We start from the raw sequence: 14,985 nt of genomic DNA, 5'->3' as shown, positions 1-14,985 counted from the left end.
TTGTCAAAAAGAACTCTCTTTATTCTTTGGACCACTCTATGGAATGAGCTCTGCCCTGACCCTATTCGCTTTACATATAGCACTTAAATTTTAGATATCCCTCTGATCTAGGTACTGTGTAAGAGGTGCTTTTTCACCCACTTCACTGCCACCCAGACTGGCACAGAAATTCCAGGAGGGGAGCATACTTGTTTCTGAATACGCTCCATCTCTTCTTTCTCCTTCTGTTCCCTCTCTTCTGCCTGTCGGCGCAGCCGTTCTTCCTTTTCCCGCTCCTCTGCATCCTTTCGGGTTTTTTCTGCTTCCTGTCTGCGAGCTTCTTCCTCTTCTCTGCGAGCTCTTTCTTCAGCTATCCTCTGTGACAGCTCCTCCTTCTTTTGCCTGCAACCATGAAACAAGCATAAGGAAAGTAAGTAAAAAAAGGAGGGGAAAATCCCCAAACCACAAGATTCCTGACCCAAGACACCAGCACTGCAGAACAGCTGGATAAAGGTTGCACTACTGTCTCATGAGTTGGCAGGTCTGCTTCCAGCACCAGCCAAAGGTGAAGCTCTATGGAACATAAAAAACTTTGAAGACAATACAAATACCTCTCCAGCATATGCCTGGCTTTCACTGATCTATGACTCACATACTTTCTGAATCAGAAACAGTATAATTGACTTTAATACATCTTGCAAAACACTTCGTTCTGTAATTTCGTTTCATTATATTTTGAAATAGTAGACATTTTTGGTACTCATTTTATCTTGTGGCAGTGACTCCTGAATTTAAAAAAAGTATTCAATTCTGCTGATTTTTGAACGTTACCTCCTAACCTCACTTAGTGCCCCCTCATCCTTGTATTCTGGGAGTTAATAACTTTTCCACTTCACCTTTGATGTTACCCAAATTATTTAGGACTTTGTATCTTATGATATCCCCACTCAGAAGTAAAGGGCAGATGGCCTTCCCAGCTGAAGAATCCTTACCTGTTTAGTAGATTTTCATATGAAAGCTGTTCTATACATGTATTGGGTTTGCATGGCGAGGTTTTGGTAGTGGGGAGGGCTACAGGGGTGGCTTCTGCGAGAAGCTGATAGAAGCTTCCCCTGTGTCTGATGGAGCTAATGCCGGCCAGCTCCAAGAGGGACCCACCGCTGGCCAAGGCCAAGCCCCTCAGCAATGGTGGTAGCGCCTCTGGGATAACGTATTTAAGAAGGAAGGGGGGGTGGGGGGGTGGGAAATCTGTGCACATTTTGCAGCTGGAGAGAGAATTAAGAATACGCGAGAGCAACAGCCCTGCAGACACCAAGGTCAGTGCAGAAGGAGGGGCAGGAGGTGCTCCAGGCGCCGGAGCAGGGGTTCCCCTGCAGCCCCTGGTGAAGGCCATGGTGGGCCAGGCTGTGCCCCTGCAGCCCATGGAGGTTAACGGTGGAGCAGATAGCCACCTGCAGCCCACGGGGGATCCCACACCGGAGCAGGGGGATGCCCGAAGGAGGCTGTGACCCGTGGGAAGCCCATGCTGGAGCAGGGTCCTGGCAGGACCTGTCGACACATGGAGAGAAGAGCCCGCACTGAAGCAGGTTTGCTGGCAGGGCTTGTGACCCCATGGAAGGGACCCACACTGGAGCAGCATGAGAAGAACTGCAGCCCATGGGAAGGACTCATGTTGGAGAAGTTCATGGAGCACTGTCTCCCATGGGAGGAACCCCAGGAGGAGTGTGAGGAGTCCCCTCACTGAGGAGGAAGTGGCAGAAACATCTTGTGATGAACTGACTGTAACCCCCATTCCCTGTCCTCCCGTGCTGCTGCAGGGGAGGAGGTAGAGAAAAATCAGGAGGGAAGTTAAGCTCAGGAAGAAGGGAGGGTTGGGGGGAAGATGTTTTTAAGATTTAGGTTTTATTTCTCATTATCCTACTCTGATTTGCTTGGTAATAAATTAAACTAATTCCCCCAAGTCAAGTCTGTTTTGCCCGTGACAGGAATTGGTAAGCAATCTCTCCCTGCACTTATCTTAGCCCATGAGCCCTTTGTTTTATTTTCTCTTCCCTGTCCAGCTGAGGATGGGAGCGATAGAGCGACATTGGTGGGCACCTGGCATCCAGCCAGGGTCAGCCCACCACAGCTTGTGATCTTCTTTGATGTCTGCCTGTACTTATTTTCCTGGTTTTACTGATTTTACTATCTCAAAAAGTAGAAAACTCAACACTCAAGACATGGATTCACCTCTGATAGTACAGAATGACATTTTAATTTTGTTCTCCCTTTCTAGTAACTCATAAGAGTTCATTTATTTTGTTGACAGTGACTCACATGATACTTTCATACACTCAACTCCAAACAAGATCTCTTCCTCCAGAAATGATTAGCCCCGAGACGACCACCACCACCACTTGAGTCAAATGGAGGATTATTTCCTTATATGCATTCCTTTATGCTTATCAGAATTGCAATTGAGCTTCCGTTTTGTATCTCAGCAATGTAAGATACATCTGAAATATTTGACAACTACTATATCTCATTGAAGACCAGCAGTATCTCACTGGTCACAACGCCTTTCCAAGTTAATTTATGAAGGCACTGCACAGACTGAAAACTCCTTTCACTGTGATAGCTGATTATTCTTTACTTTTTGTTTTCAATATTTCAGTCTTAGTATTTATTCACCATATTACTCTTATGCCACAGCAGCTTATTTTCTTTAAAACCCTTTTTGGGAGGGGATCATGTTGTGAGTCTTCTGGAAAGCTAGGCTATTTTAACTGGCCCTGCCTTGTCCTTATGTTCATCAACGTTGTTAAAGAAGTCCAACAAATTCAAGAGGCATGGCATCCCTCTAAAAAGGTATTACAGCCACAGTCGTAAGTATTCAGATAGCAGATAAGTATCTACTATCCTTTGCTAGTAGAAAATGAGACACGACATCCATTATCCTCCAAAACTGTTGGGGGGCTTGATTTTAAATAAGAAAACAAAAAGGTTTAAGTCGCAGCTGTTGGACACCTGAACACCACCCAAAGTAAGAGACATTGTGCCAATCACAAAGATAAAAACAGCTATGCAGAGTTCTTTAGCTGGAATATGGAAATATAGTCTTGTTAATTTCTGATGAAACAATGAATCACAACAGTAAGGATCTGCTCTCTCTTCCTATCCTATTTTAAAGCACTATTTGGGGTAAGTTTTACCCTTACATACCTGCTTAGGTATATATTGCACTTACAAAAAACCCAACAGGAAAATCTGTTTTCAGGGAGGAACTTGTGCCTCCTGCACTTCAGTACTGTGCTTCACGTATCACAACTTTAACAACAGAACATATACAAGAAGCTGCTAGGAGGCTACTAAAAATGTATCTTATCCACTACAGAGGTCTAGAATCACCTTTCAAACTCTTCCCTCTCCCTCCTTTCTTGCTCCTCCCGTTCCCGCTGCTCACGGGCAAGGCGCCTCTTCTCAGTCAGCAGCCTTGTTGCTTCTTCAGCATCAGTTGTACCTGCGGAGGTCTTTGTGGGTGCTGGGGGTGGAGAAAGAACTGGCAGAGCAGGAGGCAGGGACAGGCTGGCTGCTGAAAACACATAGGAAGGAAAACTAGTTTGTACAGACACAGTAGCCAAGATGACACTCTTTTGAAAGGAACAGAAAATAGTTTAAAATATTCTATAAATATTTTCAAGCTTACGTGGTTTCATAAATGATTCAGAGGAGGAAGAAATTTCTAGATGCTAGGGGTTCATATTCCTTAAGGAAAGTTTCTTTTTACATGTGAAAGCAGCTGCAGTTCAAAGGTTAAGCCAACTTTTCTGTTGGGAGAATAAATGCTGATGGGTGCTCAACAGGACTTATGCTGACTCAGCAAGACCCTACCATCACAAGTTTGCCCAATTCTGTTCAGTGAGCAGGAAAGAAACATGGTGATATTATATTTCCTTCTGTCTGATAGTCTACAGCTGAAAAGCAGAGCCAGACTTTTTGGTGACAGGCCAGTCACTTTTAGTGACCTCAAACACCAGCTGTCTGAAGTGATCTGCACTGAGGGTAGGACACAAGCTATCATCAATTGTGCAGTTACTCCAACCTGAGGCAACTCGTGGGACCAGAACACGGCTTCTTAACAAGCTTTGCCACTATTGGTGAGCCATGGCTTGTGTTCAAATCTTAATAGTGTCTTCACATAAATTCTTCATTCAGGACTAGCTTTGGCCACCTGGTAGAGAAGGTGTTACAGGTTTTTCTCAAGGAAAACACTAGTTCATATTTCTGTAAGGTTGCCTGGCACTCTCTAGCACAGGTACAGAGCACCTCAACTGCACTGTTTCTTGAGAGGCCAGGGACCATTACCAACACACAAGCTAACTGAAGGAAGCATTCCCAGGGTAATCGCATCTGGTAATGCAGACAAACATGGACAAGGCAGACTTTGAACTATCAATGGAATCAGATCCCAATTCTGGGAAGATACATGTAAAATAAGTCACCAGGAACAGCCAGGAAGTGATTTTAAATCTACATTTCTAACCACCCTTTGGAATATTTCAGCATTTTCCTTACCTCACTAATAACTTCCAGCAGGGGTTTCCTCCCTGATTCCCCCCTCATACACCTCATCTATACAAATTCAGCTGCTTTTTTTGTGCTGAACCGTCACATCTGCTGACTCCTCTGCTCTCTTTTTCTATCAAGTAAAAACTATGCAGATCTTTCTATAACTGCTTCAGGGCTTTCACCTCAAATTCAAATGATACTTGTACACCAGTAATTTAAAGAGTTCCAGGGCCTGTTCTCCAGCCCTGGGAGCTGCCACAATTTAGCCTCAGCCAGAGCAGTAATCTCTCATATTACCAGAAGAGGTATTCAGTCACCACTAGGGAACAGTCCAGGCCTGGGCTAACCTCCAAGATGTAGCTAGGAACTCAGAAAATTCTGGGATGGTCAAATATAAAAAGTTAAGTAATTTGATCACCCTAAGGCTTGGGAGCCCTTTAGAGCTACGCTCTTGGTAGCCTTGGGGGCAGAAGGTAAGAAAATGTAGGGGTGCAAATACAACCTGGATCAGAAACATACCAGAGAGCCCTTGTAACAGTTAAACTGTAAAATGACAGCGCTCCTGCATCTCAGCCCTTTGCAGTTCCCTAACAATGGGCCGAGGCAGGGCTGTGCTTCTGAAAGGAGCACAGCTTTGTGCTGCTTGGGGATCACTTCTTGCCTCAGGTGCTGAAGCTGGCAGCATAACAAGTAGGCTGTTTAATGCACACCTGCTCTGCTGTCAGAAAAGATGATAACAGCTTGCATAAAATCCCTTTAAAACTTCATTGGTATTAGTAAAGTCATGTGAGAGATACTTGTAAAAGCCTGAACAGCTCCATCAGTGATCACTGCCTGCTGACTTCCTGGCTCTTGTGACTACACAGCCAGCAGGTACCTGAGCCAGACAGGTTGAAGGCCAGTGCAGTTAACAGACAGAAATCAGCTACGTTTGCCTGCAACACAGACCTAGGAGAATCAGCAACATCCCTCTAGCCTCAAATACTGCACTTGCCCTTCTCCAAATTCTTGCGTTCGACCAGTGGCCAAGTTTTGGCAGTTTGGGCCTCCACCTGCAGTACAAAGCCTGTCCTCTAACCTCCTATATAAAATGCTTAGCCTGAGGCCTCAGTCTTTGGTCCCAACCATTAATTCCTCTGGCTTTGGCAAAAGACATCCCATTTAAAGTGCTGCTCACCACTTCGACTATAGCATCCTTCTCCTTTGCCCTTCTCCACTACTTGTTTCTGTGCTGTGAATACAAACCACTTTTCAATATCTTTATTTTTGACTCTCAGATATTCCTTAACCTCTCCTTACCTTGAGCAAGCTCTGCCTGGACAGTGAGCTCCTCCCGAGTTGCAGATTCTCCAGCACCTGCTGAAGTTCCTTTACTCTCTTCTGCCCCCTCCTCACTGGCCTTTTCGGGCTCCTTTTCTGGTCTTTTCTTCTCAGTCTCTGGTTTGATCTCTTTTTTGACTGGCCGTATGTTGCCAGGAGAAGGAGGACGTGCCTGAGCAGAGGAAACTTTGGAGGAACCAGGTGGGGAAGTTATCTGCTTGGGTGTGCCAGGCAAAAAAGGCAAAGACTTTGATGCATGCCTGTGTAACCAAAGAATGACAATCACGATCAGACATGATCTGCTGGACACCACCTACATATCATTTCTACAATAGCTAAAAATAAAACAGCTTCTCCATTTCTCTCCTATCAAGGAGGACTGCTGGAGCAACTGATTAACTCTCATGTGAAATGCTTCTCTTTACAGCTCTCCAAACGTGTAAGCACTGAGCCCAGCCACAAGGGAAGAAACCAAATATCTTCCTCCTCCTTCCCCTTTCTCAAAGCAGTAGCAGTATTTTTCTAAAAGCATGAGTATCTTTCCTTTGTTGCAGAGAGAAAACATCTACATCACACCAAGTAAGTTTGCACTGTTTCACATTTAATTAAATGAACAATCAGAGCTGCCTATGGCTCAACCTCCAGCTAAGCATGTACTTGACTTACCAAACTGGAGAGGGAGCTGGTGATCTAGCTTTGGGGTTGGAAGAAAAATGACCTCCTTTAAAGCTGGCTGAGAAGCTGGATGACAAATGGTCTCTTTCCTTTTCTTTTTTGTCCGTCTATAGTTCAGGAAACAAAAAGACAAAGTCAAGCCAGAGTTCACACAGCTAAAGAAAGCAAAGCAAGCTCAGTTAAGGATGAGAGGTTGGGGGGGGCTGAGAAAAAGCAGTGCTGAGTCAGTAGTTTCTACAGCCTGTTTAGCAAGTTCATTAATATAGCCCCTGCAATCTGACACCACCTGTATCAGTAAATATGCTTTTGACAAGAGTTCTTCTTAAATCATGTTCTCTACTGTCCTAAGATGTAATGGGCTAATTTGCAGAGGCTTATTTTTACACAAGCAAAAAAATTACCTCTTACAGCTTGATCTTTGCTAATTACCGCAGAATGCCTTCCACTACTCCCCATAAACCCAGGATTTCATTTGAAGAAAGAGCAACACCCCCGCCCCAGGCTCACACTTAGTCACAGTCCCTATATAGCATGAGCTTTTTGCTTTCATTTTTATATATGAACACCACAGATGCCCTCAAAGCCCTCAGATGTGGTAAAACAGTTATCCTATTTTTTCTTTTTTTTTGGATGATTTCACAGCACATACTATTTTGCCATTGACTCTTGCACATGGTAGCAATTTCCTCTTTTTCCTTCTTCATTTCTCATCTTGGGATTTATTTTTTTTTAAATATTCCTGTCATAGCTCTGGTTTGTATAAATAGAACTATTGATTTAAAGGAATATCAGAGTTTAGGCATCTATATACCTCCTCCATTTAAGAATAGATGAAAAACTTCAGGGTTTTGGAATAATGAGTTCAGACTCTGGGATTCTGAAGAATGGGAATAATGGAGAGTGCACTGAGCTGCCACTCAGCCAACATGATGCAGAGGGGTTGCTACTCATCATCTTGGCTGAGGCTTAACCACAACCCCTGCAGCACGTGTTTAGAACCTCTAAATGTTCTTCTAAAAGTTCTAAAGCACTGCTTTAGAACCTCACCAGCTGAGAGCTCTGCAATGCTTGTCTCCTGAACTGAAGACCAGGTTAACAACTGGAAAAGAAAGACTGAAAACAACTTCATGAGCGCATAAACCTCCGCTTTATCTTCATAAATCCAAGAGGTATTTTTTGGTCATTATCATTAAAATTAGTTATTTTAAGTTGCCAAAAACATAACTTAATATTAGCAATAGATGTTCTTGATCCTGAACTCATTACTCAGGCCAGCTCTTTAGCAGTATAATTTACCAGATATCTACTGATTAATATGATAATCACCCGAGTTATCAAAGTATTTACATATATAAAGTAAAAACATACACAAAGCATATACAGCCAGCACAAATGCATTACAATGAACAAGAATTTTGACTTGCTAGCAATAACCCTCTATATTAGCTCTACTTTATTAGTCTCAAAAACAGAGCATCAGAAAATTAATATCAATAAAGTAAAAAATCGATTTACTACAAATGTTTACAGAGGAATAAAGGATTCTCCTCATCATACAGGCTACTGAAAACAGCTCTTAACTTGGTCATTTTGTATTAACAACATGTACCAAGGTTTTTTTCTATTTAATTAAAAAAAAAACAACCAACCAAACCAAAACCCAAACCACTTGCAATGAGAAAGACCCCGGAGATTGCAATGGAACAAGTGCATACTATGACATCCCAAAGCTGCATCTTAACTTAAACTTTGATATACTACCCTCTGCCTGGAAGATTAAGTACTGGCTATGATACATGCAATTTTCATTAACACTGCTTCCAACAAGGATGTCAATAGCAGCACTGCCTTTTGACATTTTGCCCATCAGGCCAAATGAAAATGCAAGCACCTCTTACACAATCATTTGCAGAGATGACTTCCCTCTTCTTGCACCGTAAACAAACTCAGGCTGATGAGTACAAGGGAAAATATAACTGCTCAGGTCTAGCAAATTATAGCTGAACTGCAGCTGACTGCATCTTCCTTGGCTTGGAGCACAGTCAACATGAATTTGGTCTGCCTGTATCGTGCTGTTCTGATTTTCCCTGAAAGCTCAGATCAGTCACAGTAGTGCTACCAAATCATTCAGAATGTACAGCTGATCTGTGGGAAGCTTTGCTTACAAACTATGCTCCTAAAACAACCTCTTCGTTCCCAATGAGGAAAAGTTTACTAGCCTGGTCTCCTAAGCAAGTAAAGCTGAAGTGACAGTGCTCTGTGTGCTCATGTATGTGTGCTCACATGTGTGAATGCTATGCCTTCCCTGCCTCTTTATCCCAGAGGCTCGGCTGAATTTGCTAGAGGCCTCAGAAGATATGAAATTCTACAGGCTTTGCAAAAACAGGTTGCTGGGGAAAACACCACTGAGGGAAAAGCTGCAACAACAGCTTAGGCCTTAAAAGGCAGCAAAGATCCACTTGAGGAAAGGCCACACATGCGGTGACTGCCCCTGAGCCTCATAAGAAGCCAAGGCATCCACTCTGTAAACATGCGTGTTTTTCCACATGGATTCTTTGGTGCATAATCAGGCCACATCACCACATAATGTACTATATTTCAGTTAAAATCCAGCCAACCGTGAAACAAATTGGAGGGGGTGGGGACAGTGCAGGGGGGAGGATCAGACTTAGACAATATCCTTGCAACTATTCCTGTCCTAATAAGCGATGCAATGAGGTGATCATGACATGAGACGCTAGCTTACATACACATGGTGGAATGCTTACCCCAGCAAGATGCGTTGTTTTCCTACGTCCAACAGCATCAGTAGACGCATAAAGTTTTGCTCGGTCTCCTGGATTCCTACAGTTCATGGTCTTGTAGGACAGAGGACTGATGGGGCTGCAAGATGCTGAACGGGGACAAATGGGGATAACTACGGTGTTGGTTGGTTTTGTTATTTATTAATTTTAATTACAGAGCAGCATTGGAGAATTGACAGAGGAAAGCCAGCAGGAACAGAAACAACCGAGAAAGACAGAAAAGAAAGAAGGTATTAATACATAGAGGAATTCTCAAGTCAGAACCATCATTTGGTACATTAGCTTGGCCACACATACAGTAATGATACAATTTCAATAGGCATTCACATATTTTACATTTGTAAACTAAGAATTTATTTTAAATAAATTAAGAAGTATGCCACATAACTGGGTAGTAGAGAGTAACAATGTTTTCCTGTTAAGCTGTTACACAACTGGTGGTTCTGAAAAAGCAGTGGACACAATGACTGCTCTGACTGACTAGCTTAGTAGATGCACTGACACAAGGTTCAATTATATTTGGAATAGAAAATAATCAAATTGAAAATCAGAATGCCTTATAATTGGTCTTGGAAGTGGAAGAAAAATAAAAGGAGACATACACACAAAGATCTAAACACATTAACAGTACAAAACAGTTTCACCTAGAAAATCAATGATGGCTGTCTACAATTTTTAACAAGTGATGTGATCTTCAAAATCCCTCTTTTAGGAATATTTGAAGCCCGTCCATTTAAGAACTTCTAGTATTTCTTGATAATGCTAGAATAACAGCTGACTCAAATACATTCTCAAGAGCAAACTATTTCACACATTACAAAAAGCAGACTAATAACAATAAATCAACTTGGAAATTTGTATTTGAGTACCCAGGATTGCAGTTTTCATTGGTTTGCACAAGGACAAGACTATTACCAAAAGATATCCTGCCAATGGCAGGTTACCAATGTTCTGATTACATATTCAATAGAACCATAACACTGCAAAATGTATTACGGGGAACTTTTTGCAGCAAAGTATTCTCTTGGGCTTTCTCTTGATTTAACAGGAGGAGAAGGCTGGGGAAAACTACGTTATTACTGTAGAGTTTCATTTCTCTGCTCCTGTTTGTCTTTCCTGGTCATTTAATATGGTCTTAGCATAATTATTATTCAGCACGTTACTTGAAGGAAAAGTAAAACTTCTATATGGTATCTTTCCTACACCGCCATCACCACCACTGCTCCCATTGTTTTTTTTAAGAGAGAGAGAAAGAATTACATCCTCAGTTTCCTTAGTAAAAACATCCAACATTTCTTGCCTGTAGATCTCTCTCTAAGCACACGTGAAAGACTGCAGTTCCACATACAGTTAATTCTTTCAGTCTTACAACAGTACAGTTGCTGTTAAAGGAAAAGTTCATCAACTTAACAGTACTAACGCTGAAAATTCTCTTGCACTGAGAGATTGACATTATATATAGAGTCTCATGTAAGTGTTACAGCAATAGCACTCATGCTTGCCTTATCATTTATAGGGATTTATGTTTAATAAGATGACAAACTTAAAAAAACTTCAAAAAACCAAGAAACAAGAAAACAGGGTTTTCTGATTGTGGCTGTTGGTTTGTTTTGTTTTGGGTTGGGGTTTTTTTGAGTGTATCTAAACCAGATTGGAAGCAGTGGCACAATGTATGATTTAAACAGCTTATAATTTATGTGGTTCTCAACCCTCTCTGAATCAATTATCTTGCTGTGCACTAATAATCTGAAGTTACCACCAAGGATGACATCATAAGTATTAAAAGACAAGCAGTTCATTTTCATTTGTATTGCTGCCAAACAATGCTTTAGGAAGCACTCCCAGTGAATCCTGCCTGAACCAACAGGATTACATCTATTCAGAGGAGCTTTTGCAGAGTTATTTAAAAAACATTTTGGTTTTGGAGAGTCATTTTAAAAAGACCCAGACATACTCTTATGCTGCATGACCCTAATAGCTCACTTAAAATTTAAGGACATGAATCCATCTTTAATTTTATTTTAATTTTTTTGCATTGTAACTTATCTTTACAGCCAAAGAGCAGGGTAATTTTCTAGGGAATGACGACAGGCTGGGATGAGCTGAGTGCTCAGAGCACAGCTGTGAGCCATTACCACCACCTGATCATTAATCTCCAGGAAGTGTCCTGCATGAAGGGATTGCAGTTATTGCCCCTAGAGAATAATACCTGGAAAACAATGAGCAGATGGATTATTCTTCCGGGTGGTGCAGTTCCAGTCAGTGTAGGGAAGGCATTTCAGGGAATTACCTCAGCCTGATGACTAACAAATCAGTCATACCTGCTATTTGCAATCTTTCTCAATATTCCATTCAGTTTAGCATTTACTGCACAGAATAAGCAATAGCAGTCACAAAAAAAATCTTCACACTTGCTCCAGTGAAGTAACCACTTACAAAATTAAGACACTGCTTTCTCAACTATTCCCTAATGAAGGGCTGAATTTCCAATGTCCTGCTTGGTAGATGACATTAAGTATTAGTTTTACAAGCTGCTGTTTGTGAAGAGTGAAAAGGAATTCTGTACTTGTAATTCCACTGTTTGCAGAATATCATGCGCATTTTTGCTCCTGCAGCACTACCCCTGTGGAAATGTACTGCAGCCTAATTAGTTATAAGAGTGCTTAGGTAAAAGCTTCTTTAAAAGTAATCTTACCAGATCTCTATTCCTTCTTACCTTCTATGTCCTTTAATCAGAATAAAAATCCTGTCCACATCAGACAAGAAAGACCTGCCTAGACTTAAACTTCCAGCGTGTGCAGCAATATATTATAATGGTAAAGTCCCCAGTGTATGATCATAAAACATCCTATGATAAGACAGGAGGCAGCTGTCACCTGCCTGAAATACATGATAAACAGGTATTACCTAGTTGTCTGCGGAATTCAATTTTGCCTGGTCTTTAAATTACCACCTAGCAATATTTTCACATTTCTGCATGTTGATTTTCCCCTCAGTAAGTACAGCAGGGAGCAGTTTTGGGGTTGCCAGAGAACTTTAGAGTTATTATAAACCCAAACATTTAAATTCACGTGTATTAAATCCACTGCACCCAGGGCCCTTCGACAAGCCTAACTTGTTCCATATGGGAATTGCCTTGGTAGAGTGTGAAACTATTCTTTGCAGCAAGTAGCTCACAGTCTTAGCAGTGAGTGTGCTGAATCAGCTCTTTACAACATTGTGCACATTTCCCTACTGACAGTGTGACATTGTTGTCCTGCATGTAGTGTATTCATTTGTTGTATTGATGAAGAGGCAAAAGAAGTTAAGAAAGAGGTGGTGGGAGAAAAAGGCATAGCGAACAGCTGTACAAATGAGATTTCATGCTGTCATGCAATGTAATCACGGACATTCAAGCTCATTCTGGGATGCTACCATACACTCATAATTAGATCAATAACTTTACAACGTCCCACAGGGAATCTGGAAAAGTGGCTGAGATGTGAAGCCTCTGTTCTCTTAGGTTTACCTGCATCTCCAGACAACGCAGCTGTGCTTTTACTTCGGGCCAGGAATGAGTGAGTGGGCGTCAGGAGCCTGCTAACGATGCTGCTCTCCCATGGACTGAGCTGCAGACGGCGAGCTGAACGTGCATCATACAAGCAAGATGTTAGATCAAACACTTCACAAACAACTGCATGTTCTAGAAGTATCAATATTATCTCCTCACTACTGCATACCACAACAAACTTGAAACTGTCCTTCAGAGATCAAAAGCATACAATCGTGCAGTGAAATACATTTTATTCTTACTCCATTTTAGTAGAGGGATTTGTATAGGAACACATATATCTGAACATTTAATTTTTGTTACTGCCTGTGGCATTTACAGCAAACTATTAAATCAATACTGGCATTTTACACATATGCCCCATTCCCTATTTGGAATGATAGCATAACTTCTATACTAGAAAAGCAGTTGCCACTCCTAAATACAGACTTGGGCAGAGACGTTTGTGTCCCAGACTCTTTCTACTCATATGGTAGTCTTTTAATTCCAAAAAAGACCAATTACTAAAACATCTTCCAAAGTCTGCAAGCCTAGCTAGAAAAAACAAAGCAGGTTGCTTAGTACTATACAGAGGATTGTGTCAAAGAGATTTTATCAAAGCATCTCAAAAGAATACAATGCACAACTGCAGATACCAAGCTCAGCACCTACAGTTGTCTCAGTAGTACATGAAGTCACAGAATACAGTAAGTACATTTGATCGTTAATTCTCTGTCAAAAAAACCTGCCAATGATAATTTTCAATTTAGAACAGTAACAAGAGCCGATTTTTTGCCGTTAGTCTGTTTTGGAAACACTACACATTGACCTGGCTGCAATCACTCCCTTGCCTTGCTTTTCTCAATACTACTTAATGCAAACTTAGCTTGCAAATATATTCCTTTTGCCTTGTAAAATTTGACCTTTTAAAAAAAAAACAACAAACAAATTATATAAACATTGATCAGGATGAAGTAGTAACCAAAAGAGCCCTGAAGTTATTTTTTATATTGAACTAGATTTGTTTTTGATACTCTGATGCAACAATTTGTATTATAATGAGCATCACAAAATGAAACATTCAACTAGTTCCCATACTAGTTCATTATGATAAGCTTATACCATAGCAATAATCTTGATGTTGCACGTGAAATCAGGTCTTCTTACATTCCAGCATTCACTGGCCCTAGTTTGGTGTTTATGGCAACAAAACTGCAGCTTGAATTGATGAGGCTTTCTAAAACATTCATTGAAGTGAATAGCTGTAATAAACTTGAGATTAATTTGCATTTTTAAAGGTAGACATTCGTCACACTTAATAGCCATAAACTCTGAATCTGTCTTTAATTTACTCCATGCTGAGCCCCATGAATAGAGGGGCCGATCTCAATCTCATCCTACGAAAATACAATTGCCTAATCTGCCCTTAGTGCTGTTTTTCACTTCTCAGATTGCTCCCCTAAATTCTGCTAACTCAATAAGGGGCATTACTATAGAAATACAGGACTCTCAAACACAGCAGGCTCTCTAGATAAGTGCCCTTACACAATATACTACTGCCAGAGCTCTTTGTGATGAATGATTCTGTTCTGCATTGGTACAGATTATAGAGAGACAGAGAATATCCTGCAGAGACCTCCATTACAGCACACACATTATCATTAAGCTTGTAATTTAATAATGAAGAAAAGTCACAGAACTACAATTAAACTGGATGCAATAATGGTAAAAATTTTGGCTTCCTTTCTTCTCTGCACACCATGCTCACTCACTATGATCATGGTTTAAAGCTACTGTTGCAAGACAAGATTCTTTTTCGTGATCTCAGACTTTACTAGGTAAGGCTCACAGGCATGAGTACGGATGACAATGGAGAAATTCTTCTACCGTAGTTTAACACAAAGATCATACAACTTCAGAAAGCAATCCCTGAAATTTTACGCCAGTACATCAGTACTACATTATCAATTCGAGTTCATCTGTATGGCTGCAAACAGCTGATAAGTAAATGTCACAATGTAATATAGCCCTGTGGGGCAGCCACAGACCTTACACAAGGCCCCAGAGATGAAGTAGTCTCAAGAGGACACAGCTCAGAGACTGATGACATTGAGCACTGAATTGCCACGA

The 14,985-nt window shown here is 41.3% G+C and overlaps 1 protein-coding gene across 8 annotated transcripts in view; it reads right to left on the bottom strand.

The window, feature by feature from the left end:
- Positions 1-14,985, bottom strand: part of MAP7 (microtubule associated protein 7) — a 127,317-nt gene that overhangs the window by 11,889 nt on the left and 100,443 nt on the right. For 5 of the 8 annotated variants that reach the window (XM_055713601.1, XM_055713604.1, XM_055713606.1 and 2 more), the window contains 6 exons: positions 12,835-12,948; positions 9,291-9,439; positions 6,514-6,629; positions 5,827-6,107; positions 3,367-3,550; positions 189-381 (listed from right to left, as the gene is read on the bottom strand). In XM_055713601.1, coding sequence (XP_055569576.1) covers positions 189-381; positions 3,367-3,550; positions 5,827-6,107; positions 6,514-6,629; positions 9,291-9,439; positions 12,835-12,948 — 1,037 coding nt within the window. The remainder of the gene's footprint in view (positions 1-188; positions 382-3,366; positions 3,551-5,826; positions 6,108-6,513; positions 6,630-9,290; positions 9,440-12,834; positions 12,949-14,985) is intronic. The other 3 variants (XM_055713603.1, XM_055713605.1, XM_055713602.1) reach the window with 2 other exon arrangements.

The sequence above is a fragment of the Falco cherrug genome, chromosome 6, assembly GCF_023634085.1.
Source record: "Falco cherrug isolate bFalChe1 chromosome 6, bFalChe1.pri, whole genome shotgun sequence".
Classification (NCBI taxonomy): domain Eukaryota; kingdom Metazoa; phylum Chordata; class Aves; order Falconiformes; family Falconidae; genus Falco; species Falco cherrug.
Note: the sequence above shows the minus strand (reverse complement) of the source record. Positions and strands in the feature narration are given on the sequence as shown.